Source organism: Talpa europaea (assembly GCF_964194135.1).
Source record: "Talpa europaea genome assembly, chromosome: 6".
Classification (NCBI taxonomy): Eukaryota; Metazoa; Chordata; class Mammalia; order Eulipotyphla; family Talpidae; genus Talpa; species Talpa europaea.
In genome coordinates, this window is record NC_140072.1 from 16,517,181 (window position 1) to 16,544,368 (window position 27,188).

At 43.4% G+C, this 27,188-nt stretch overlaps 1 protein-coding gene across 1 annotated transcript in view; it reads right to left on the reverse strand.

The window, feature by feature from the left end:
• The window catches only part of ALK (ALK receptor tyrosine kinase), a gene marked incomplete at both ends in the record, with an annotated part of 599,018 nt that extends 574,682 nt beyond the window's left edge, over window positions 1-24,336 (reverse strand). Inside the window, one exon of the mRNA XM_084235715.1 lies at window positions 23,655-24,336. Within this exon, the coding sequence (XP_084091841.1) occupies window positions 23,655-24,336 (682 nt within the window). The remainder of the gene's footprint in view (window positions 1-23,654) is intronic.
• Between the last annotated feature and the right edge of the window lie 2,852 nt (window positions 24,337-27,188).

Here is a 27,188-nt window from a genome sequence, read left to right on the forward strand (position 1 = left end):
GGGATGAGGCTCAGCAGTACCTGTTCCAACAACCTCTGCCAGCAGTGCTGGTGCACCGTCAAGTCTGAGACTGAGTGTGTCGTGCCGCATGAGTATTTCCTCCCCACGTCCTCTTCAGTGAGGCAGTCACAAGAAGCGGCACTGACGAGTGGGATGCAGAAATCCACTGAGGCCTTTAGAGACATTTTCCTTTATCTTATGAAGGAACAAAGGACAAACACATGCCCCCCTGTAGGTATGTGGGGGTGCTGGGAGCTCCTGCAGCCACATGTAACTCTGAGGGTCCCCAATCCTGAGGGAGGCAGAGGGGAAAGATAGAGAGACGGGAGCCTTGAGCTGAATTAACCAATCCCGGAGCCACACCAACTCCCGATTTCTCATTATATAAGAAACAGGTTCCTTGTTGTCTAGACACTTTTAATTTGGTCTTTGTTACTTGAAGTTAAAAGCATTTTAACTGATCTCAGTGAGAGTAAGTATGATCATGGACAAACAACATGTGCAATTCACTTACCACAGTTCAGTGCTGTGGTGATGACTTGTGTGCCTCAACCCCCTCATCTTCACCCCCATGTACCTCACCTCTCTCATTGTCACCCCCCATGCACCTCATCTCCCTCATCTTCACCCCCCTGTACCTCACCTTCTTCATCTTCACCCCCTTGTATTTTACCTCCCTCATCTTCAACCCTTTGTACCTTACCTCCCTCACCTTCACCCCCACATATCTCACCTTCCTCATCTTCACCCCCCTGTACCTCACCTTCCTCATCTTCACCCCCCTGTACCTCACCTTCCTCATCTTCACCCCCTTGAACCTAACCTCCCTCATCTTCACCCCCACTTATCTCACCTACCTCATCTTTACCCCCATGTACCTAATCTCCCTTATCTTCACACCCTTGTACCTAACCTTCCTCATCTTCACCCCCATGTACCTCACCTCCCTCATCTTCACCCCTACATATCTCATTTCCTTCATCTTCACTCCCATGGGCTTCACCCCCTTATCGTCACCCTTAGATGTATCATCTCCCTTCATCTTCACAGCTGGCTTCCCTTTCTCATTGACCTAAAATCCTCACCATTAGCACACTTTTCTGAAAGACCATAGTTCACATGCACTGAGCAACCAGAGAGTGCTCTGAGGGGGCTCTGGCTCTGAGAGGCACTCCACCTTCCCCCTCTTCAGAGAGCAGGGTGAGGTCTACCCTGCAGTGAGCTGACCATCCCTTCATTGATATGTTAGTTTCTGGAGACCAAGAAGACGGTGAGGGAGAGAGCTGCATGAATGTAGATGGGACAGGGGCTGCCTAACAGAGCACCCTGACACCAAGGTGGTGCTGTGCAGTGGAGCTGGCGCCCACGGCCACGCTCCAAACTGTCCTTGCTTGTAATCCCCAGGAGCCTGGTAGCCTCCCTACTCTGTTCTCTCTCTCTGTTCTCTCTCTACTTTTTAAAATTTCAATTAGTCACTTCAAAGTAAATTTTCTAGCCCCCACTTTGGTGCCCTGCACACAGTAGGTATGTCTCTCAGTAGACATTTTGTCCACAGTCAAAATGAAAACCAGAAGCTATAATGCAGCAACATGGTGATATCCATGGCCCTTGACCAGGCTCCGCTGAAATGCAATGAAAAGCTCATAGGACACTCTGAAAAATGAAGGACTTGATGCAGCACTTTACCACTCTGCCTCAGCCTTTAACCCTCCCCCTCAGGAGGAAGAACGATAAGAAAAGAAGAGGGGAGCCTCCCCTGGTGGCGCAGGCAGTTGAGCGCTGCGCTGTGAAGCTGCCCCGCAGCCTCTGCAGTGCTGGTTCCATCCCGGCCGGCTGGCGAGGGTCCCACATGGTGCGCAGACCTTTCCTGACACGCCCTCTGCTCCCCTCAGCAATGTATTTAGTCAGTCTGTCTGTTCTGCTCCCCGCTCTGTCTCTGGTGAATCCTCTCACTCTCCCGCGCATCTGGCCTGTACCCCGGTTCTTGTATAAATAAATCTTAAAAAAAAAAAAAACTTTAAAAAAAAAAAGAAGAAGAGAAGCGGGCACCCACTAGGATCGATGGAGGAGCCACAGGAGAGCACAGGCAGGAAAGAGGGACCCGGGACATGAGTGGCATGGCTGAAGAGGAGGTGGATAAAAGCACTTCTGATGCTCATCCCACTCCACAGTTGATACAAACATGTATCTTTTTAAAAAAATTTTTTTAATTATTTTCATATCCACATAGCTCCTCTCCTTCATCTTCACTCTCATGAGCCTCATCTCCTTCCATCTGCCCTTGGCATCCTTGGGAAGACTGAGAGACAAGCTTGGAACCACAAGCTTGAAACAAGGAGATCTTCAGGCTTAGAAACCTAATCCCTAATGGGAGAACCAAATCCAAGTTCTAGAAACCATTAGGCAAGTCAATAACTCGTCTGTCAGTGCTGCACCTGTTGTCTGTGCTATTTCCGCTCAAACCGCAAATGAAAGCTTGGTCCAGAGAGAAGCCCCAACTTCAAGCCCACCCAACAGGTCTGAAAGTCCTACTTCATCAGATTATATTGTTTGCCAAGCTACTTGTCTCCTGTTGAGAATCAATGTTTTACTTAAGAAAAGCTGCAAATCAAACAATAGGGCTATCCAGGAAATTCAGAATTTAGCTTTTAAACATTTATTCCCATAAATATAAATGGTTGCTTTCCTCCAGAAAAAGCGTCCATCACTCTGATCTCTGAAGGATCGGAGAGGGTACCAAGAGGATCACCCTATCTTCTGGTGAACGTTCCTGATCACCTTCATCTCATCACTGACAATCTTCTGATCTGACAGACATAGAGGTTACTGTGTCCCTCAGTTCACAAAGTATTAGAGGAAGGGAGAGTGGATCAGAGTGAAGAACAGAAGACAAAAATCACCAGGGATGCCAAGGGGAGGTGGAAGGGAGAATTACTTTTAATACAGTTGCATAATCCATAATTCAGCAAGCTTTTCAATAAGCTTTCTCTTATCTTCTAAAAAACATGAAATTAAGTTCAAAGCAAAGTGCATAATGTATGAGCAGCCTCTGTACTGATGATTCGCAAATCCCCATGCCTTCCCCTGACTTCTTACATGAGTTCTAGTCCCAAATTTCCCCTTGCCTACCGGATGCTGCTGCCCGGGGTCAGCTATCATCTCCATTCCCCGTGTGCAAATGGAACTCAACTGTTCCTCACAAAGTTCTCTTCTCCAATTCTTCTTTCCTGTCAGATGAGCCACCACTATTCCAACCCTGCTGGCAGAAAATTCTAGAAAAAACTTAGATTCCTCTCTCTTCTACCTCTGATACCAAGTCCTATTAAGTTTTTCTGGAGCCATTCTTTTTTCCATCACCTCCCTTTCTGATTCATCCCCCATCTTCCACCCCAAATTAATGACTCCAGGCTCTACACCCCAATCCTGTCTGTACACTGCTACAGTGTCATCTTCCTTAAAAAGGCTGCTCATTGATGTCTGACTATTGTTACTTATGAGAGAAAGTTAAACACTCTTGTGGGCTCTCCAAGGCCCTCTTGACATGTCTTATTTTCATTTTGCCCATTCAACCCTACTGTCAACATGCAATCTCTGCCCAAAACAGAGAGATCCCAGCAGAGCATGAGATTCATATTAGGCACTCCATGACAACTGGTTGACCTAATCAAACTGAATTGAGCACCCCTCACTCTATGATTCATGCTTACCACCTGGAATCATCTCTTTCTTTCATCCTGACCAGCCATCCTCCAGGAAGCTAAGTCTCAGCTTCAATAGGAAGTCTCTACTCATCACACCCACTCACTGTTCTTTGCCCAAGACATTTAACCTTTTAGTTCTCACCCTTTCATTTTATTTCCAATTAAATAACTGATGTGATGCTTACAATGCTTTCAATTTCACTGAGCACTTATTCTACATATACAATCTTATTTGATCCTCTCAACAACCCTGTGAGATTTGAATTATCCCTGTACTTCACTAGAATTTAGGAGAGTTTAAAGAATGATCATGAAACTAATTGATGCTGGTGTCAAGTTGGGAATCCCCAACTTTTACCTTCAAATCCCATATTCTCAGCCTTCTTTATCAGACAGTAAGTTCTTTAAAGTCAGAGACCACAGTTTGTAACTACAGGCGTACCTCGTTTTATTGAGCTATATTTTATTGTGCTTTGCAGATAATTGTGGTTTTTTTTAATAAATGGAAGATTGGTAGCAACTCTGCATGGAGCAAGTCTCTGGCACTATTTTTCTAACAGCATGTGCTCACTTCATGTCTCTGTGTGACATTTTGGTGATTCTTACAGTATTTCATACTTTTTCATTATTATTGTATCTGTTATGGTGATTGTGAGCAGTGATCTTTGAGATTACTATTGTAATTATTTTGGGGCATCACGAACCACACCCTTATATGTAAGTAAGCTTAATAAATGTGTTTTCTGATGGCACCACCAACCGAACATTATCCAGTCTCTCTCCCTTCTCCTTGGGCCTCCCTAGTCCCTGAGACACAATATCAAATTAGGCCAAGTAATAAGCATGTAATGCCACTAAATGTCCAAATGAAAGGGTCACCACACAGCTCTCATTTGAAATCAAAAGTTAAAAAGATTCAGTTTAATGAGTTAGATACATCCAAAACTAACAGAGCCTACAAGCTAGGCCTCTTGCTCTGGTTAGCCAAGTTATGAATGCAAGGGAAAGTTTTCTGAAGGAAATTAAAAGTGCTACTCCAGTGGACACATGAATGATAAGAAAGTGAAAGAATCTTTTTGCTGATATGGGGATAGAAGCCACAACATTCCCTTAGGTGAAAACCTAGTCCAGATCAAGGTCCTAACTCTCTTTACCTCACCTGAGAGAGGTAAGGAAGCTACAGAAGAAAAGCCTGAGGCTACCAGAGGGTAGTTCATGAGATCTAAGAACATCTCCATAACATCAAAGTGCAAGGTGAAGCAGAAATGAGTTACCCAGAAGACCTAGTTCAGATATTTGATGAAGGTAGTTACACAAAACACCAGATTTCCAATGGAGACAAAACAGGCTTATTTTAGAAGGTGCCACCTAGGACTTTCAAAGCTAGAAAGAAGAAATTAATCCTTCCTTAAACTTTCAAAGCACAGGCTGATTCTCTAGTTAGAGGCTAGTATAGCTGGTGACTTCAAATTGAGGTCAATGCTCATTTATCATTTCAAAAACCATAAAGTCCTTAGTAATTATACTAAACTACTCTGCCTGTGCTCTATAAATGGAACAACAAAGCCTGGAAGACAGCACACCTGTTTACAACATGATTGACCAAATACATTAAGCCCACTGTTGAAACCTACTGTTCAGAAAAAAAGATTCCTTTCAAAATATATTAGTGCTTATTGACAATGCACACAGTCATCAAGAGCTCTGATGGGCATGGACAGGAAATGAATACTGCTAAGACAACATGGATTAAGGAGTCATTTAGACTCTCAAGTTTTACTGCTGAGGAAATACATTTCAAATGTATAGCTGCCATAGATAATTCCCATGAGGGATCTTCAATTGAAAATCTTCTGGAAAGGGTTCACCATTCTATTTTTTTTTTAATTTTTTTTAATAGAGGCATGTTTTATTTATTTATTTGTTTGTTTGTTTGTTTGGTTTTTTGTTGTTTATACATGCACTGAGTACAGTCAGAAGCACAGGAGGGTGAGAGAATTCACCAGAGCCAGAGCGGGGAGCAGAGCAGGCAGAAGGACCGAAGTACACTGCTGAGGGGAGCAGCGGACGGCAGGAGAAGTCTGTGCGCCATGTGGGACCCTCCTCTGGTGGCTGGGGAGCAGCCGGGGATCAAACCGGCACTGCAGAGGTCACCGGCAGCTTCGCAACCCAGCACTCAACCGCTGCGCCACCGGGGAGGCCCGGGTTCACCATTCTATATGCCACAAAGAACATTTGTGATTCATGGGAGGAGGTCAAAATATCAACAGGAGTTTGAAAGAAGTTGATTCTAACACTCACGGATGACTTTGAGGGGTTCAAGACTTCAGTGGAGGAAGTAACTGCAGATGTGGTGGAAACAGCAAGAAAACTAGAATTAGAAGTGGAGCCTAAAAATGTGACTGAATTGCTGCAATCTCATGATAAAATTTAATGAATGAGGAGTTGCTACTTATGAATGAGCGAAGAAAGTCATTTCTTGAAATGGAATCTACTCCTGGTGAAGAGGCTGTGAACATTGTTGAAATTATAGCAAAGGGTTTAGAACATTACATAAATTTAGTTGTTAAAGCAGCTGCAGGGGTGGAGGGGATTGACTCCAATTTAGAAAGTTCTATTGTGGGTAAAATGCTATCAAACAAACACCACATGGTACAGAGAAATCTTTTGTGAAAGAGTCAATTGATGCAACAAGCTTCACTGCTGTCTTATTGTAAGAAATTGCCACAGCCACACCAACCTTTAGCAACCAACACCAAGGCAAGACCCTCCACCGGCAAAAAGATTATGACTGCTGTAGACTAAGATGATGGTTAGCATTTTTTAACAACAAAGCATTTCTTTAAATTAAGGTGTGTACTGGATTTTTTTGGTAAAAATGCTAGTGCACACTTCACAGACTACAGTACATTATAAACATGATTTTTATATGCACCGAAAAACGGAGCTATTCATATGACTAAATTTCCCATGAGAGTCATTTGACTGCAGTGGTCTTGAACCTGACCTGCAATATTGAGAGGTGTCTCTATATTGTCTTTACCCCACAGAACTTTATAAAGTTCTGGACACCAAGAGGTCTCTGATTACTTGCTGATAGGAGAAATGAAGTTAAGGAAAGATTCAATGAGGCAACAGAAGTGACCAAGTGAACATGCAGGACACATTCTGTTCACTGGGGCACAAGTTATTAAAGATGGGAAGGACCTATTGCTCAGTAGTCCTTTACATATGCCACAATTTCTCCTCTCATTCATTCTTTGGCCCTTCCTCATTTATTCAGCAAGTATCTATTGAGCACCTACTGTGTACCTCAAACTAAAAGAAATGAGTTAAATACTCCTTTATCCCTCAATCCCACTTTAACATAAACCTTACCCAGGAAGATAGGTAGATAAGACAGGCAGTCTCTCTCTCTCTCTCTCTCTCTCTCTCTCTCTCTCTCTCTCTCCCCTTCCTGTGTACACAATTTGCCCCTAACTGCCTGTAATGATTACAATACAAAGAGAAATGTACAGACCATCTGTTTCTATAAGAAGAATACCCAAATAACTTGGGTTTTCCTTTAGCTTGGAAATGAAAATAAATTTCTTTGATCTTACAACAGTCTCTAGGCATATTATTGATAGTTAGAAATAAACAACTCTTATCATCTGCTAGTTACAATACAGACACAAATCAAAGCAGGTTATCATATCTTATCACTGCTCTGTGAAATTTTAACTGACCCTGTAACTGCAGAGAAATAACATCTTCCCAACAATACTAGCTCTGGAAATTGGTTAGACTCACACAATTTAAATATGAAAGGGATAGCAGGGAATAGAACTCACTTATTTAGTATGATAGAAACAAGACTCAGAAAGTTTAGGTGACTTATCCAGGCTCAGACACAACTGTACACATGCTAAAATGAAAAACTAATCCCATGACGCTGGATTCAGAAGTCTCTTTATCCTTCCAATGCTTCAACTTACACAGTTCTTCAAATTTCACAGTTATGAAATAAGGAGTCTCTGCTATAGAAGTAAAAGATCTTATAATACGTATCTTGAGAATTTAGAAATAATCTTTCATGACTTAAAATTCTTTCACATTCAAAACTAAGTAAATAAAAGAATGGTTGGTTCTAGGTGACACTTCTGCAATCACAATGGGAGACACTGGTTTTCTGAGGACCAGTGCTCTGAGCAAAATAAGCTGCTTTAGTCCAAAATAAGTGAACATTGTTGCGGGGGGGGGGGGGGGGGCGGGACATGGAAGGACACTGCATTTGTTTAGTTGCACTTGCTGCAAGATATTCCAGTGATAGCATGGTTAGATTTCAGCAAAGATGATATGAAAAGGAAGTCACAAAAATAATTAGGGAAAATCATTTTATTAATAAAACAATGACTATAAAAATAATAATAGAAGATAATGGATATTTTCAGTGCCTTAACCATGGGTCAGGTGCTATATTCAACTTTTAAAAACTTATCTTATTTAGGGCCTCCCCGGTGGTGCAGCGGTTGAATGCTGGGCTGCAAAGTTGCCCACAGCCTCTGTAGTGCCAGTTCGATCCCTGGCCGGCCGGCGAGGGTCCCACATGCTGCGCAGACCTCTCCTGTCACACTCCCTGCTCCCCTCAGCAGTGCATTTCGTCAGTCTGCCTGTTCTGCTCCCCGCTCTGGCTCTGGTGAATTCTCTCACCCTCCCGCGCTTCTGACTGTACCCAGTGCTTGTATAAATAAATAAATAAATAAATAAATAAATAAATAAATAAATAAATAAATAAATCCTTAAAAAAAAAAAACTTATCTCATTTAGTACTCATAAGCACCCTATAAACAAGTGCTATCATGATCTCTATTTTGTAGAGGATGCCAAGAGCAGAAAAAATAAGTTATTGTCTTACTACCTTAAGAACTTTTAAACAGTAAGTTCTAGTGGTGGGTACCAAACCCAGATCTCACACAGATTCTATTTTCTTAACACAATACAATATTGTCTCCTTCCAGAAGTAAATGGGTTAACTTATGTTCACAGTTCTTTAAAGACAGAAAAAAAACCACCTTTCAGAGCCTCTACTCTGAAAGGGACGTGGCTGCTTCTGATGATAATTGAGTATGAGGTTGAGTATAGAATTACACTCCAGGCTGGAGGATTATACTTCTATCAGGATTTACACAGCTGGAGCAAGATAATTCTGCCTCCTTCTTTTTTAACAATAAAACGTCTTTAGTAAAATGGGGGTAAGGATACAGGTAAAAGTACATATAAAATATTCTGTATTTAATCACAGGAAGACATGTGGATTGTAGATCTTTCTCTGGAATGCTGCACCTAACACCATCACACGGATATGAAAATCCTGACAGGACATTGTATGGCAAAATACTTTCTTGATGTTATCAGACATTTTCATTACATATCAGGGATTATTTACCACTTCATTCTATCCTGATTTTTCACATTGCCTGTTTTCTAAAATGTAAACATCACTGCTTAGTCTGATTCCTTAAAAGTGCTTATGATTCTCATGGATCAGAGTCCTCATGTAAATTAGACTTAAATCTAAACTATGTTTTCTTCCCTAAATATTTAAGCACATAAATAATTTCTAGCCATCTTGGCTGTCATTTTAAGCTATTTGACATTTATTGTTCTGAAGAGAAGAAAGGTCAGAGGTATCAAATCTGCATTTAAACTTCTTGACATTTTTCTCCAACCAGATTCTCCCAAATTATAGTGTTAAGACTAATACCATGAAAGAAAGCAAAGAAGGGAAGGAGAGAGAGAGGGAGAGAGACAGCAAGCAGAAGGGAAGGCAAGGGAAGGCAGGAAGGGGAGGAGAAAATATTCTGCATTTAATCACAGGAAGACGTGTGGATTGCAGACCTTTCTCTGGAATGCTGCACCTAACACCATCACACGGATATGAAAATGCTGACAGGATGTGGTATGGCACATTCCCTACCTCGGATGCCCACAATGGCACATGTGTGCGTAGTAAACCCTTGGGTTTTCCTCTCAGCTGCATTTGTCAAGCAGATGTGTAGGTGCTGAGGAGCTGGAGCATGCATGGGGAAGGCAGGATCTGTGGAATGGAAAGGGATGCCTGGCTTCATGATCTATTTAGCATGACCTTTGGTCATACTTCATGGAATGGATGGAGACTATCTGGCCCCACTCCTGTGCTCCCAAGTCCTTCATCTCAAGAGAGATGTGAGTGGCCCTCTGCACATTTATCTGCTTGTCTCAGAGAATAAAGCTTTTCTCTTTCTTTCCAAGTACCCCTACCTGTGGTTCTTCCCAGTCCTACCTCTTAGGCTGCAGTAACACTGGACTCCCAGCTAGGAGCCTCACTGTGCTCTGGGATAGTCAGATCACATCAGTAGAAACTTGTCCTCATTTGAAGGCCACCCCTTAAGAGAAGAGGGTGTCAGGGGAAAGAAGCCAGCACAGTGTGTACTCTGAAACCCAGAGTTTACAAGGAAGAGTAACAAGGGGGACTTAAAAACATTCATTTCCTTCACAGCAGTCATCATCATTGCTTCGTGTATATTAATTTGCTAATTTGCACATTTAATATGCTTCCCTCACCAGTCTGTAAACCCCATGAGGGCAAAGCCTGGTCTGTTCTGTTCACTGTTGTCTGTGTAACACCTAGCATAGTGTCTGATCTGCTGATCTGCTAAAAAATTATTTGTTGAATTAAAATGTAAATACAAAAGAAAAGAAAAAGAAGGCCAGGATGAGGAGAAGGGAGAAGAGGTGGTGACAAAAGAAATTATTCAGGGCATGTGTAATAACCAACTTCAAGGGCCTCATTGTTGGAGGAGAGTAATACATGATGGCAGACTGACAGCCAAAGCAGGAGCAAGAAGACAAAGATTACAGGCATAGAGTTAAAAAGGCGGGATTCAAATTTCAGAGCCTTTACTTACTAGCTATGTAACCGCCAATTTTTTAACCTCTCTGAGATGCCATTTCTCTATCTGGAAAGTGGGTTAATAATAAAATCAACTGTGCCATGTTATAGTGAGTATTAAATTTCTGTGTAAACCTGTTCAAGGACAACTCTTATCATTAATATTAAGTTACAAAGGGATAGAGTTCAGCCAGCATTAATTATTTTCCCAGCAGATCATTCCAACAAGCAGAGAGCAGTCTCATAATATACTGATGCCCATCTCTCAACAATATTTAAACAGATAGGGTGGCAGGGACTCTATTTTAAGAAGACACTACAGAAGCAGACTGGAGGCTGGATGGAATGGCAAGGAAGGATCTATGAAAACCTGCAATGCCTAGAGTGGCCTTGTTACACCATTATTCCTTCTCTTTCTGACACCTGAAACTGCTTTCTCTTTAGCTATTCCCCTTCTGATTTTCAACATGACGTTCCCCATATCTTTACTATATCTTTTCTTCACTTTGCTGAACCCTCTTGACATCCTTTTTTCTCTTCTCTTCTTCCATTCATAGATAGACTGCTTAATTATTTAATTAAATTTTGCTTTATGTCCTCAGCACTCTAAACTTCCTCTGCCTATGCCTGCTCTCCCAGAGTCTCTAGGCCACCACAATGGCCTTTTCACTCCCCCTATAGCTTCCATGACTCCACTCACTCTGAGTCCTCGCTTCCTCTTCCTCAAAGAGCTCTTTCTGATGCCATCACTGACTCCATTCCACTGTCTAATTATGAACTTTCCTAAATCCAAGGTGCTCCCTTCCTTCTTTCAGAGAAACTCACCCATTTTCAAGAATTAAACCACTTGTGGATAAATGGTCCCCATATCCTTATCTTCCTCTGGACTGCTCCCCTGTTCCTACTTCTGTTCCACCATCTTCATGGGCACGCCTGATAAGCTGATCTTCAGATGGATTCCCACTATAGCTATCTCCATGCCAGCTCCTCTCCCCCAAATCAGGCCCTCTTCCCAGCTACCTTCTTTATCAGCAACACTGTCAGTCTACAAGTTCCCCCAGGTTAAAACTTTCAAGCTTTGACTCTATCCTTTTTGCTGTCCTTGTGTTCCACTTCTATGAACATCTGATTCATCGTCCTTCTCCTCAACTCCAAAACTCCTTAGACTTCTCTGCTCTGGCTAGTCCTACTTTAATACACACATAGACAGTCAGTCAATCAGTCATTCTCTTTCCATCTCTCTCTCTCTCTCTCTCTCTCTCACACACACACACACACACACACGTGCCCACATGCACACACATACACAAATACTTCTTCTCTGGCCATTACTTTTCTGACTCATTCTATCACGACCCTAATCACATAATTCTCACTAATCTTTGACATGACTTCCTGCCAAAAGGCAATAAGCTTATTCTTTCTAAAATTCCAGAGCTATAATTTCCTCTCTCTAAGTAACTTCATCCCTCCCATAATGAACTGAACAAGTGGCACTCATCAGTCTTTAAGGGAATGGTTTTTGAGATCTGGAGATATAGAATGAAACTGTCCCTAATCACCCCAGCAGCAGCTGACCTCTCCAAGCCTCCACTGAACCACGATAACCACCTGCATCATTTCTCCAGCATTCAACTGCTGCCTCTCACTAATGTTATTATTAATATACTTGTCTGAATTTTCTCCCCAACTAATTTGTGGACTCCCCTGAGAGAAAGAGATTGTACTTCATTCAACTTGGTAAGTGCTCAGTAAAAAAATACTGAGCCAATAAATAATATTTCCTCAGGGAAAAGGCAAGTTTATAAGTATCCATAAGGATATCCTTGTGTAATTTCTGCTTGATGAGCACCTCTCATATATCTCTATATGGTGGAAACAGGTCAACATGACTGTGAACTCAAGGTTCATCATGCAGATTCCCAGCCATGATGACTGACAAGCATAGGAGCAGCCCTCCTGTCATAAGAAGCTATAGTGTTGCACAAAACATATTAAAATAACTGTTTTCATTGGATAATCACAAACACAGGACTATAATCCTTAAAAGAGGAAAAAGAAATATGGTATGGTCTAAGCTGCTTCCTGATTTGCTGCCTGGAGAAATTTACCACATCATGACATAGCATGGAGTGACCCAGAGGGAGCACGGTAATCTCACTGGTCTGAAGTAACAGCAAAAGAAAGAGAAGAATCTGTAAAACTGCACAGGGGATCCTCTTGAGTCTCTGATTGAACATTAAGCCATGCAACCATAGGATGAGATTCTTCAAGGCCAGGAAAAGAACAGCTACCAAGAAAAGAACATTCTTTAAAGCTGAACAATTTCTGAAGCTTACTCAGAATTGGGAAATTTCTGCATGCTTAATTACCAGAGTGGAGACCCTCAGTGAATACGTGAAGCCTACAGTAAAGACTCCAGAAAGGCCAAACCTTAGAAGCAGGCCCATACTGGGCTCATAAAATGTCCATATTAATCACGGCTCTTCAAAACTCCCTCTAACAGAGCCTGACAGTATCGTCAAAAATATCCAATTGATGGGCAAGTAAATTAACATACCAAGTGAAAGATAGTGATTATTAGGTTAAATCACACATGATCCAACTACTTGTTTCCTACAAGAAACCTGAAATATAAAGACCTGGATTAAAAGTATAGAAAGTATAAAAAGGATAGAACAGATATACCATGAAAACACTAGACAAAAAATACTGAAGTGGCTCTGCCAATCAAAATAACTTCAAAATAAGACCATCACCAGGGATTAAAAAGAGATATTACCTAAAAGTAAAAGAGTCAAATAATCAAGAAGACATAACACTCTTAAATCTGTACATACCTAATATAATAATAAAGCTTCAAAATACCTGAAGCAAAACAATGATAGAATTGAAAAGACATATAGGCAAAACAAAACTTGGTAGCCTTTAGCACTCCTCTAGTGGTAACACATATAACAAGGTGGCACAAAATCAGTAATGGTACAAAAGACACAAACAACATTACTTAACCAACTTGACTTAATTGACATTAATTGAACACTTCACCCAGCAAAAACAAAACACACATTCTTTTCAAATGGACATGGAACATTCAGCAAGATAAACCATATTCTAGGTCACAAAACAAACCTTAACAAATTTATCACATATGCTCTCAGTCCATATCAGAATTAAACTAGAACTCAATAAAGAAAGATATCTGGAAAATCCTCACATATTCAGAAGTAATTATTCAGAAGTAAACACACATATAAATAACCTGTGTCAAAGAGAAAGTCAAATGGAAACTTAGAAAATTTGATTAAGAGAAATTTCATTATAACATAGTGAAAAGTGAGATGTAGCTAGTGCAGTTATTAAAAGAAATTGCAAGCATCACATGTTCATATGAGAAAAAGAAGGCAGGTCTCAAATTAGTGATCAAAGCTTCTATCTTAAGAAACTAAAAACAAAATAAGCAAATTAAACCCAAGGCAAATAAAATAAAGGAAAGATAATAAAATAAAAGCAAGAATCAATGGAATTGAAATAAGAAAAATAATAGAAGAAATCTGTATCACAAAAAACCTTATGCATTTTCATAAAATTAGTAAATTTCCAGCCAGAATGACCATGAGGAAAAGAGAGAAATTATGCAAATTACCAATATTAGGTATAAAAGAGGAGACATCACAACTCACCCTACAGACATATAACAATAAAGGGAATATTATGAACAACTTAATTTCCCTTAATTCAACAACTTAGATGATATGGGCCAATTTCTGGAATACAAACTGTTGAAGTTCATTCACAAAGAAATAGATTTGAAAAATCCCATAATTATTAAAGAAATATAATTAGCAATTTTAAACTTTCTAACAAAGATTATACCAGGCCAATAAGGGCAAATTGAGTGGCAAACTCCACTAAACAAAAATTCAAAAATGAAAAGTTACAATTCTCTTTCAGGAAAAATAAAAGGGAGCATTTCCCAACTCATTTTATGAGCCCAGAATTACTCAGACCCTAAAGCTTATAAAAGACAAGAAAACTACAGACCAATAATCACGAATACAAATGCAGAAATTCTCAACAAAATATTAATGAGCCAATCCAGCAATATGGATAATATGCCATGACCACAAGGGGTTTATACTGAGGCTATAAAGTTAATTCAATATTTGAAAAATCAAACAATGTAATTCATCACATTGGAGGGGGAAGCATTTGTGATTCACTAAAATTATGGTATGTGCAAATAAAATTATTTATTAAAAATTATTACATGAAACTTACAAGGTCTTTGATTGTCACCTTTCCCTCTGTGAGCCAATGACCTCACTTGTAAGAAGACTCCTCTTCCCTGCTCAGGAGCCGTATGAAGGATTTATTCTGACCACCACGGGGAAAAAATATAATCAAGAACTGGGGTAAGGGGACTAACACTTGTTGAATAACAACTGCGTGTCAAGACCTACTACATGCCTTATCCCATTTAATTCTAACGATAACCCTGGGAGAGATGTATTATTTTTTCTCACTTTACAGATAAAAAAACTGAACTTTAATGGAATAAAAGAAATAGCCTTGGGTCAGTAAACGGTAGAGCAGGGCTTCAATCCCATACCTGTGACTTACTCTATCCATTTTGTGAAATAAACTTATACTTCTGATGTCCCACGTATGCGATTCTTTGGTAGGAAAATCAAACAGCAAAATGGATAAATAAATGGTGGTATGCTGATGTAGAGGAATATAACACAGTAACAAAGGAAGAAAGGACATGTACACACAGTGTCACTGATTAATCTCACAGAAATCACATTGAGCACACACAAGAGGGTATATGGTATGAGTCCATCTACATGAAGTTTAAGAATAGGCAAAACTAATTGATGATGTGGAAATTATAAGGATGGTTATCTTATGAAAGGGATATATACACAATGCGAAAGACAGGAAGGAATTTTCTAGAGTGCTAGAAATGTCTTGTACCTTTATCTGGATGGTGAATATACAAATGTTGCCCGTGTGAATTATCATCAAGTTGAACACAAGACTAATACCTGCAATGTACTTTGTCATCAAGCATTTTTCTGTTGTTAAAGCAGGCTCCCACTACCTGAGATTCATTTCCAGAAAAGTCGGGATTAGGGCAAAATTATTTCAATGAAAGGACCTCATTTTGAAAAACCTAGCAGAAGGACCACACAACCCCTTTTCAGGACTGCTGGGCTGTTACCAGATCCCCAAGGTCTCCCTCAAAATCTGGGACCATGTACTGCTGCTACAATGTCACATGTTTGTTGAATCACTATGGGATGAAGAGAATCTCAGTACTTCTTCTCTTACTCATTAATTTTTCTACTGCCTTATATACATATTTCTTAATATTCCAGAACTTTCCATAGAGGTTATCTCACACGTGCCCATAATGACTCCATGACATAGTTAAGACAAACGTGTTATCACCCTTAGAACAAAGACCCAGAGGCTCAAGGAGTTTAAGGGAGATGTACAAGGTTCCAAAGATAATAAAAAGCAAGTATGATAGGGCCTCCCCGGTGGCGCAGCGGTTGAGCGCTGGGTTGCGAAGCTGCCCGCGGCCTCTGCGGCGCCGGTTCGATCCCCGGCTGCTCCCAGGCCACCGGAGGAGGGTCCCACATGGCGCGCAGACCTCTCCTGCCGCCCGCTGCTCCCCTCAGCAGTGTACTTCGGTCCTTCTGCCTGCTCTGCTCCCTGCTCTGGCTCTGGTGAATTCTCTCGCCCTCCCGCGCTTCTGACTGTACCCAGTGCATGTATAAACAAAACAAAACAAACAAACCAGCAAACAAATAAAGCATGCCTCTATAAAAAAAAATAAAAAAAAAATAAAAAAAAAAAAAAAAAAAAAAAAAAGCAAGTATGATAATAAAATTTAAGTCTTCTAGTTCCTAATCTAATGTTCTCTTCAGGACACTTACTTTAATTATCTGGACTGAAAATGTGGAAAGGATCTATAAAAGAGTTCAACCAAACCCACTCCCATGAGCCCAAACCCCAATGAAAATTGTGTTAAATGTAAGTAAGAGGAATAGAAAAACAGTCAATGGTTTGGATTTTCCTTCTGATATCCTATGGCTTGTCTCCTGGTGTCCTTTAAATTTCCTTTTCTTTTCATCTTTTTTCATGTCTTTCTTTTAGCCCTTTCCTTTCTACAGACAATTCTGACTGCCTCCCTCTCCGTGCACCTGTTGATTCTGAGCTAGAAAGGTAAGATTTAAGGGACAAAGACTTAATTAACCAAGTGCTTGGGTATATCTGCCCCAAGGAGCTCTCCTCTGGCCCTCATCTGGGCCCTCCCACTTTCTGGAATGTCTATGTTTTATCACAAAGTGAATCTGAAAAAAATGGCCTTGGGAAAGGACCCAAGCTCAGAACAACCCAGCTGGAAAATTCATCACAAGATTTACTGAAGGGGAAAAAAAAAAAAAACATTGTTTTAAGAAATCTGGCTCATTTGTAACATCAAGGATGGACCTTGAGGGGAATTTGCTAAGTGAAATAAGTCTAGAGAAAGACAATTACCATATGATTTCACTTGTTTGTGGAATATAAAGGGGAAAAGGCAGTTTAACAAACAAAGCAAGAACAAACTCTTTTATGACAGAATGGTGGTCACCAACAGGGCAGGAGAGGGGAGAGAGAATAGGTAGAGGGGCAGACTGGTTGGTGGCGGAAGGTGACTGGACAGCTGGTGGGGTGGGGTGTGACAGGCAAAGTTGCTGGGCTGAGACACTGTACTCCTGAAATCTACACAGCTGTAAGCTAATGTTTCCTTAATAAAATGGAAAAAAAATAGAAATTTGACTCACTTAAAAAGATAGTGGGGTACTTCCCACCCCCTCGCTACCTCACCATCATACCAATACTCTCTTCTACCTGCTCCTTCCTCACACCTTGACTGGTGTGAAAGGGCCCAGGTCATCACTAGGTTAAAAAACACAAGTCATACCCTATACCAGAGGACAATACAACAAATCTAAGAAAGAAGGCATCCATGAGGATCCTTGATAATTTCATCCACAACTCTCTCCTAGTAACCAGTGGACCTATCACCATCCTCACTGACACACCTATTCTTCAATTACTCCCAAGCAAAAATAATATCCATGTGTACCTGTTGGAGGTAATGGCTCATGAAAACAACACTATCTATAAAGTGTTGGGTGGGTGCTTAACAGGTTGAAGCATTTTCCTGAGGCAGCCTCCATCTCATATTCCTGCGCTATGTGTCTTCAGGACTCTTAAAGGTTTAACTACTCTTAATGGGCTCAAGTCTATTAACCAGTTGATACTCCACATCTCTTTCCTGTCCTCTTTTGAAAATGAATGGTGAGGCCTAGAAATGTAAGGCAAGGGCACAGTTCTAGCTAATTGCAATTAAAGAGTTAGCAGAAGTCATTGGCCCAGCATCTCTTGGGGCAGGGAGAGAGTTGGACTGCCCTGATCACCCGATCAAGGAAGATCCACCATCTGAAAACTACTCTTCTGTGATGTATCTTGTTCTTGCTCCATATTAGAATTTCTTAAAGTTGAGGTTTAGTTTCTTTCTGTAGAAGAAAAAAGTACTGGTTTGTATATATGCTGCTTCAGTTTCTGGGTAGAATCCAAGGTCAAAAAGTCTACAACAGGATACTAGTTGATAGAAAGAAATGAAGTAAATGTCATACCTCAATCCTCTTGTTCATTCATATTTCTGGGAAAGATGGGCCTTCCATGGTGAAATAGAAACTACCATTCTGGTCACCCTTCCCATTTCTACCAGATCCCATCTCTCATCTCTTGGAAGACAGAAGTTCATTGCATGGGGAACACAGAGCATCTCAACTGCTGCCGCTAAGGGTCACCAGGTATGGCCACACGCAGGTACTACATGATTCCAGTTCAAACAGACTAACATGAATATTGGAGTTACAGATGTACACCCTGCATAATCAGATGCTGGGATATTGCTGCTGTTAGGAAATTGTTTCAGCATTTATTTTGTGTTGGTCATTGAGTTAAGGATTTACACATATCATCTAATTTAATCTCCATGACAAGACCTTGTGATGGAAATTATCATTATCACCATTTTTTATAATGATGAGACTGAGCCTCAAGGATTTCAATCAACTTTTCCAAGTCATGGCTATTGTCCACCAAACATTTGCTGCACGGCCTTCTACCAAGGATAATGTTTCCTATATAGTTACATGTCTTGATTATTTGTAATCTTCACTTTGAGGTGATTCCCTCAGTGGAAAAAGCCCCACTTTGAAGGCAAGGACATCTGTGCTCTTACTCTGAACCTAACACAGCATCTAGCATCTCAGCCTCTCAACATATGCAAAATTCTAAGTCCCATACAACTGTAATGGGACATTAGTAATGGCTACAAAGAAAGACCAAAGGCCCTTTGTGAGTCAGGTCAGGCAAATTCAAATGAAGTAAGGTCATTAGGCAGAAATCCTAAGAGTGTCAGGTGGCTGTAACTTGTATGACCCAACACTCCCTCTGCTCCTCTCCCTCCCACAGGGCATTTTTACTAATGGGAATGCTCTCCTCCCATACCCAATACACAAACTCCACACTTGTCATGGACCTCCTCTTTTATAAATTTGTGAAAGGCTCAATGGCTTTAGAAGAACTTCATCTTCCAAATAGCAGTATATATTCGCAGCATTTCAAAGGGTCTTAAGGTAGTGAGAGGGAGTCTACCATATTAGAATTGCTATCATCTTCTCAAGACCCAGGTACCTTCTGTGCTATCCAATGATTTGATGGCAACACATATCTACAGATGCATCTTGGAGGTACAATGTCCTCATGACAGTGCCTCCCCCACTAGATATACAAGCAGCACCACAGAGGAGCACTGTTTCATTTGTGGGTAGGGAAGAATACACCCAGTAATTAGAAAAAAATAAATTTCACTAATAATCTTCTTAAAAGTACTTTCAACCAACTACAAGTGTGTGTGTGTATGTATGATATAATGTATATATAATGCATATATAGTATGTGTGTGTATATATATATGTATAATATATATATATATATACACATTATATACATACACACACAATTCTTTTATTTTCCCTCTGAAAACACCAAGACCCAAAGGCCTCTAGGAGTTGTACCCAAAACGCCCCTGATTCCTGAAACTGTTCCCCTTACCAGGTTTCCAGCTCATTGTGGGTTCTCAACATTTGAAAATATAAACCTGATTAATTATGAATGCAGTGGCTTGTCTGACCCACATCTCACCTGACACTTTGTTCCCTTGGAATTCCATCCCATAGTAAGAGGAATATCAGGTTCAGAAATAAGGCTTCCCCGATATCCAACCTGAAGTTTCCTTCTGCAAGTCTCATCCTGTTACTTCTATGGGCCTCACTAAATAACTCTTCTCCTTCACTTCTACTCTCCCTCTTCAGAGATTTGTAGATTGTTTCCATGGCTTTCCCTTCATCACCACTTAGCTCAGCTGTATATATTTAATTCTTTTCATTTTTCATCGTAAATCAGTCCCTTCAACTCTTAAATCAGCTCTCTGCTCTTCTCTGGACTAGTTCCAACTCTCCCAATTCACCTCCAATAACTGATATCTCTTCTGGGAGCTCCAATTTCCTTTCTATCTTCCTTTGCTCTCTTAGCTCTCTCCAGAAATGAAATGGGAAGGGACTGACAGATATATGAGGTCAAAGGTCAGATGTATCACACAGCACACCTCTACCTTGTTGCTTAGATGTCTCCATGGTGCATGTAAAATCTCAAGTCATAAAGCTCCTTTCCTGGAGCAGGAAGAGGTGTTTACAGGGAAATAGCCATGCTATTCCACAATTCATCATCCTCTAAGCCACTGCCTGGGGATGGCAGAAGCACAATGTCAAAACATCTACAAAACAGGTTCCAAACTAGAGCAGTGGGCCATGTGGTAGCCTGCAGGCAGGCATCTTTCTGAAGTTTGGGCTGTCCCATGATGGCCACCACATTTACCTCTTCTACATCAATGGGTGCCCTGAGAAACTGCCTCAGACTTGGAAAAGTTGATCCCATTTATGCATTCAAAGCAACCCATGAAGAAAAGCCATTAGTGTGCCATACATTATAAGGCCTGTCAGATATCTTTTTGTCCTCTTAGGTGGGCCAAACCACAAGCAATAAAAAAGTACTGTTTTGTCCTGATTGGATGCTTTTCCATTTTGACCATATCCCTATTCATTGTACTTTCAGCTTTAGGAGTTCTCTTCAGTCTGCAACATTGGGTCGCTCTAGGCCCTTCACCTAAAGGGAAGGCAGAACATCCATCCTCTCCTCTCCCCTCATCACCTACACAGCTGTGCACCAGTGGACCAGACCACCAGTCACTTGAGCAGAAGCAAGGAGAAATAAGCTGAGTTATGCCTATTTTTCCTTTGTATAATTACAACAGATACTATGTCATAGAAGCTAAATGCCTTTTCTATAAATCAAATCATATATAGAAAGAATAAACCCCATTTCCTCAACCATGATACACAGAAAAATCAATCCAAGTATGAGAAACTAAGCTTAAATTGTCATACAAGAAAATGAATTGAACCACAGTGGTGTGCATTGCCCTAAACACGGAACATTATATAGCAGGTATGTTCATTCCCCACTTATTCCATGAGGAGGTCTGCAGCGCAGACTGTATTTGAGTGAAGCTGGGGAGGCAGTGGTAAGAGAACAGGCTAGTCCTGCATGGCCAGTTGCCTAACTGCAGACAAGCATATGTCTCGGAGCAGGAGAATCCAGCCTGTTCCAAGTGTGATCACCACAAGGCCTGAAGTGCTTTTCAATAAGCTGTCTGTCTCTCTAGAGGTCATGGGGAGCTCATCCAGTTACACTTAGTGTCTTATTTGATCCCATCAATAATCATTTGATCCCAATCCTGCTGAAAAACGCTTGGCCAAAATTTCTAGCTTTTTAATGGCAGAATCCTGGCTCCTTCTGAAACCAGCATTGCTAGATATGTCAAATGATGCATAAGGGCTTGGTTCAGCTGCCAAATGGACTGTGCTGTTGAGGGAGGACTTGGGATGCTCACATTGCTTCCCTACTGTCAGTAGCTGAGCAGATCTTGGAACCTACTCCTTTCTACTTGAAAGTCCCCCACTCAGCAGCTTCCACTCCTTTTCTGGGGCTTGACTAGAGCATATTCTTCAAATGCATTAAGCATTTCAGAGGCACTCACTGAGAGCTTCTGCAACCTGCCTGTTTACAGCAGGCAAGTTCAGGAGTATAGAAAGGACTCCTTATGCCTGTTATCAACATCTGATAAGAGCTGATATAGACTGCTGGGGCCTGTGGTCATTTAACAAGAGTCATGATGAGAAAGCTCCAGAGAAGCTCATAGACATGAAAGTGGAAGTAAATCCGCATTTTCAGAGAAGTCATTTTTATATCCATTACAAAAACATTAGCACTAAGAGAGAATGTTGCATGCCTAAACCACAGAAGCCATGATGATATTAAAGCACAGCTGTTCTTTACAAAAGTATCTGTGGAGAGACAACTGTATTGGTCTAACTAGGTTCACAGAAGGCACTATTCAAACTCATCAGATCCTGCCTCCTAGTATGGACTATATAAATTCCAGTATTGAACACAAAGGAGTCACTTTAGGTGCCAATGCTACCAATGTTATTACTAAACATGCAATCAGACTCTTGTTCTAGAGGACCACATACCAACATGCATTCTGTGCAATGACTGGGAAACCTCAGCTTCAGAATATCCCTGCTGCATAAGAGTATTGTGTGTGTGTGTGTGTGTGTGTGTGTGTGTGTGTGGACTAGCATGGAAGATACTTGTAGCTCTACAATGAGTCTTTTTCAATTTTTTTCATCCAATTAATACAAGACATTAGTAACCACTGGAGCGTACGAATTTCATTTATTTCTGATGATGAGAATGATAGCAAAGAAGCTGGATTTGCTCAATGAAATTAGTGTAGGCTTTTAAAAGGCATGCTTTCTTTTCTGGGCTTTCTCATTCATTTAGATTGTATATTTGATTCACAGAATCTTTCCCTAGTGGTACTTCTTACAAGAGAAACATCCATTCAAAACCACCTGGTTTTCCAGTCAAAAGATACTCTGGGAAGAGTTAGAAGTAAGTGCCTGCACACACATCCACAACTCAGTGAATATGGGAAGAAAATGAGGGAGTAAATGAAACAGAAACCTCATTTCAGGAGTCTCCAGCAGAGAGATCTGCAGCAAAACAAGCCTTCCAGAGACAGTCATCCAGAGCTGCTGCTGCAGACGTTCAAGCTAAGAATTGGAGGGAAGGGAAGGAAGCAGGGGAAGAAAGGCAGGGAAATTAACTGTTGTCTTTCTCTGGCTTCACAGTGACTCCCTCAAAGCAAGAAAATATTGACAACTTTGCTCCCTCTAGCCACATCGCCCTCCTGCACCCCTTCCCTTGGCTCCTTGGGGGCTTTCCAATGACATCTGAGAGAAAGAAGAAAAGTCTGAGTGTGAAGAACAGACGGGGACTGGGGGTGGCAGAGTATATTGATAAAGAAGAGGCAATTCCAGAGTAAGCCAACATTTGGAAAGGTCATCTGGATGGGATGCAACAACATGAAGTAAAATTGCATATTCCCTGAGAAACTCCACAAATCTGTGGTAGCCAGGAAGAGGAACAGGGGAAGGGAATAGTTTTGAGATTTAGAGCTCAGCTTGGAACATAGATTACAGGGGGATTTCGACCGTCCCAGAAAGGGGACCCAAAAAGAATTTTTGACTGGCATTGTGTGTAAGTCATTAGAAGGGAGCATCCTTCCAACAGTTAGGAAACTTTTCTGGCAACTTGGTTGCTGGAGAGGAAGGCCCAAGGGGTGTTAGGACTCTTTCAGGGAGAAAATTCGGTCTAACTAGAGGAGAATTGTGCAAGAAGAAAATAGGGCTAAGGTTTTGTGAACTGGGGCTAGCTGACAATGGGTGCAAACTGATGTGACTAAAGCCAAATCCCCACACGGCCAGGCGGGAGCTGCTCACCGGTCCCGAAGATTTGGAAGAGAAGGCGAGGCTGGGAGGCACGGATCGCCGCAGACAGCCTTCCCTCTCTGCCCACTTCCGACGCCTTCTTCTCGGGCATGAGGCGGATTCTCAGCCGCCCTTCGCCGTGGTGAATCCACCAGCTGAACAGCTCGGAGAGGTTGAACTGGAGCAGCCCGGCAGCCGCCTCCTCTGGCGGCCCGCCGCAGCCCTCCAGGATCGCCTCTTCTCCCAGCTCCAGCACCAGCTGCTTCGCTCGCCGGAGCTTGCGCACCGAGCCGCCCTTCAGCACCCTGGACAGCGCCCGCGCGGGGGCCGGGGCCGGCGAGCCGGCGCCTGCGGAGACCCCGGGCGGCGGCCGCACCAGCCTCAGCAGCGGCGCGCAGTCGAGAGCCAGCGAGCCGCGCGCCTCTGGCCGACCGGCCCTCGGCTCCGGGAGGGTCGGCGGTGGCGCCGGCGGCAGCAGCAGGTCCCGGGCATAGGCGCGGAAGAGCGAGGGCACCACGAAGTCCACGGCCAGGCTCTTCCTCTGCAGGCGCGAGTAGCTGAGCGGCTCCCGGGGCTGCAGGCCCGGCCCCGGGGCTGAGGATCCCGGGTTGCGCTGGCCGGTTCCGGCCCCCGAACCTGAGGCTAACGCGGGCAGCAGAGGCAGCAGCCGCCAGAGGAGCCCGATGGCTTCCATCCCACCAGACGGGAGCAGTCGGCGCTAGTATCCCGCCTCCCTGCGCGCTCGCTTCCCTCCAAAAGGGAAGGGGCTGCTCCGAAGGGTTCTTGGTCTTGAATGGCTCCTCCCACCTGATTTCTGGAGAACTGTCCGTGCACTCGAGCCTCTCTCTTGTCTTCAACTGCAAGGAGCGAGCAGGAGTCTCAGCGCAGCGGGGCTGGAAGCTCGGGAGCGAGTCCAAAGACCCTGAAGCGCGCTGGGACCCTGCGCCTCTCGCGCGCGCGATGCTCGGAGCGCGGCGCCCCCGCCTGAGCTCGCTGCGCTCCGGAAGGCGAGAAACTACTACAGTTGCACGGCGGCGGCAGGTGGGTCCAGTCCTCTCCTGCCGCCCGCGGCCGGGGCTGGGGTCTGCCGGCGCTCGGGGGGCTTCCAGCCTCTGCAACTTTCCAGCTGGGAACGGCTGCCCTGGCGGCTCCCGCGCGCCCCGCCCCTCCGAGCTCCCCTCCCCTGGGCTCAGCGGCTGGGGTCGGGGACGCCTCTCCGCACCCACGGGCGCCCCCCGAGGGGCAAGTCTTCGGGCTCCAGCGCCGGCTGAACTTACCAGCGGGAATGGAGCCGCCGAGGCTCAGGCCGCTGCCGCGCAAGTTTGCAACGTCCTGGCCCTGCGGCCGCGTCTCATTTTCTCGAGTTCGCAGGCTCCGCAGCGGCCGGCGGCGGCGAGGGAGCGAAGCCTCCAAGACAGACGCGAGACCCCGAAATCTTGCTGCCCCCTCCCCGGCGCCCCGGAGCTTGGGGTGGCAGCGCCCGCGGCTTCGGGTGGTGGATGGGGCAGAGGGCGATGGAAGGCGCCTCGGGGCCACGCGACCCTCAGGACAGCGGCGACGGGAGGTGCCGGCTGCTCCCGCCGCCGCGCCCCGAGCAGCGCGCCCGCCTCTGCCCGGCGCCCGCCACTCGCAGCTGGCCGGGCCGCGAGCGCGCGCGGGAGGGGCGGGCCGGGGGCGTGGTCCGGCGCCTACTCTGCGCCCGGCCGGGTCCACGCAGGCCGGCCCCGCCCAGCTCGCGCCCAGTAGCCAATGGCGCGCCGCAGGCGGCTCCTATGCAAATCTGCAGAGGCCTGGGCTTTCATTGAGAAATGCGTAGACCCCGCCCCCCTCCCGGCCTCCCTCGCCCCAGTCTCCTTCCTGCCCTATTTCTGTGCTGTGCGGGCAGGGTCGTGTTTGGGATAAATGGGAGGTCCGGGAAAGGCCTTTGCAATCCAGCACTCTCCCTAATTATGCATTTAAGAAATTGGAGGGATTGGGGTCAAAATGGGGGGGTTGCAATTGTATGGGGAATATAAAAATAAAATTTATTATTAAAAAAATAAAAAAAATAAAAGTTAGAAAGCCAAAAAAAAAAAAAAAAGAAATTAGACGGGTCCGACTCGGAAAAGCAGGTTCTGGAATAAAACTGGGGGCCAGGGCAGGCAGGGAGGACAGGTGGTAGAGAGGGGGAACTAGGCATTGTCAAATCTGAGAACCCCTGGGAATAGGGCCCTAAGACAGAATCTTCTCTGGCCCTTTTATTATGGATACGCTGCCCTGGGGAGCTGGCGGTGGTGCCATCCACACAGGGAAAGTTGTCAAGGTGGGGGTGGGGAGTGGTAGGGAACTCGCTTGACTTGTTCTTCAGTTTCAACATATACATATCAGACCCATCTAATCATCCACGGTTCCTCAGAAGAGAAACACGTGGCACCTACGTTAGACTGTGCAAGGTAAATATTTTGGATTCCAGTTTTAGAGATGAGGAAAACTGTCAGGGATCTTAATTGATTTTCCTTGACTCATATCATCGGATGTGCCTACCAAGCTCTTACTCATGTGCTCCTAACCACTGCTCTGTCACGCACACCCCTCCACCAGTAACAGGCTAAGAAAACCTAAGGATGACTTAGTTGAAAGGAATGATGATGGATGGGACAGTTTTGCTCACAGCCTGGGGAGTGAAAGTTGAAAACGGAAGGCTTTTCTTTTTCACCTGTGAAGTAAGGGCTATATACCAGTCTCTCTTTCCCTTCATCTCTCCCAAGCCACCAACACACAACTCAGATAATGGCAGTGTTTACAACAAGTGTTTCACTAGAACCATAGACAAAACTGCAATCATTGGTTCACACAATTCCCTTCCTTCCTTCTTTGCCAAGGTTGACAGGTTTGTGCTAACAGTCAGAGCTAAAAATAAGACAAGATCCTCCCTTAGGAGCTCACAACCTGGCAGGTGGCAGAGGCGCTGCCTGGTGAGGTCAGAGCACAGAGTGAAGATGACTCCCTCAAGGAGCCACAGAGAGCTGCAGTAACTTGTACACCACCCTACAGGAGGTGGTGGTCAAGCAAGACTTCTGCTCTCCCAGGTGGGGCTGCTTTGAGCATCAGGGCACTGTCATTGATAACTGAAGGACCTAATAAAAGAATATCTATTCTTGCTTCCGGCTCTATGTTCAGCAACTCACTTTACTGAACAGGGAACTAGTCCTTCCCCTGGATATACTGACTTTTTAATTTTAAGGGTAAAGAATGATCTGCCCCCAAAAGAATATGACTCTACCACCTTGGCGGAGGAAGGAAGGCAGGAAAAAAGAGAAGAGAAAGAAAAGCAAAGGGTACAGAGGTTAATGCTTTTCCAGTGTGAGTGTGTGGGCATGTATGTTTGGCTTTTCATCAGATTTCTCTGGTGGAAGAATAATTTTCTATTTATATTTCTCAAAGGGCTAAAATTCAGGTCCTTTACTTCCCACTCCATCACTTAGTTCTCTACATAATTCCTGTCCAAAGCCAAGTTGACATCACAATTTCTCAATGAATATGAATTGTCTGCTACAATCAATGGCC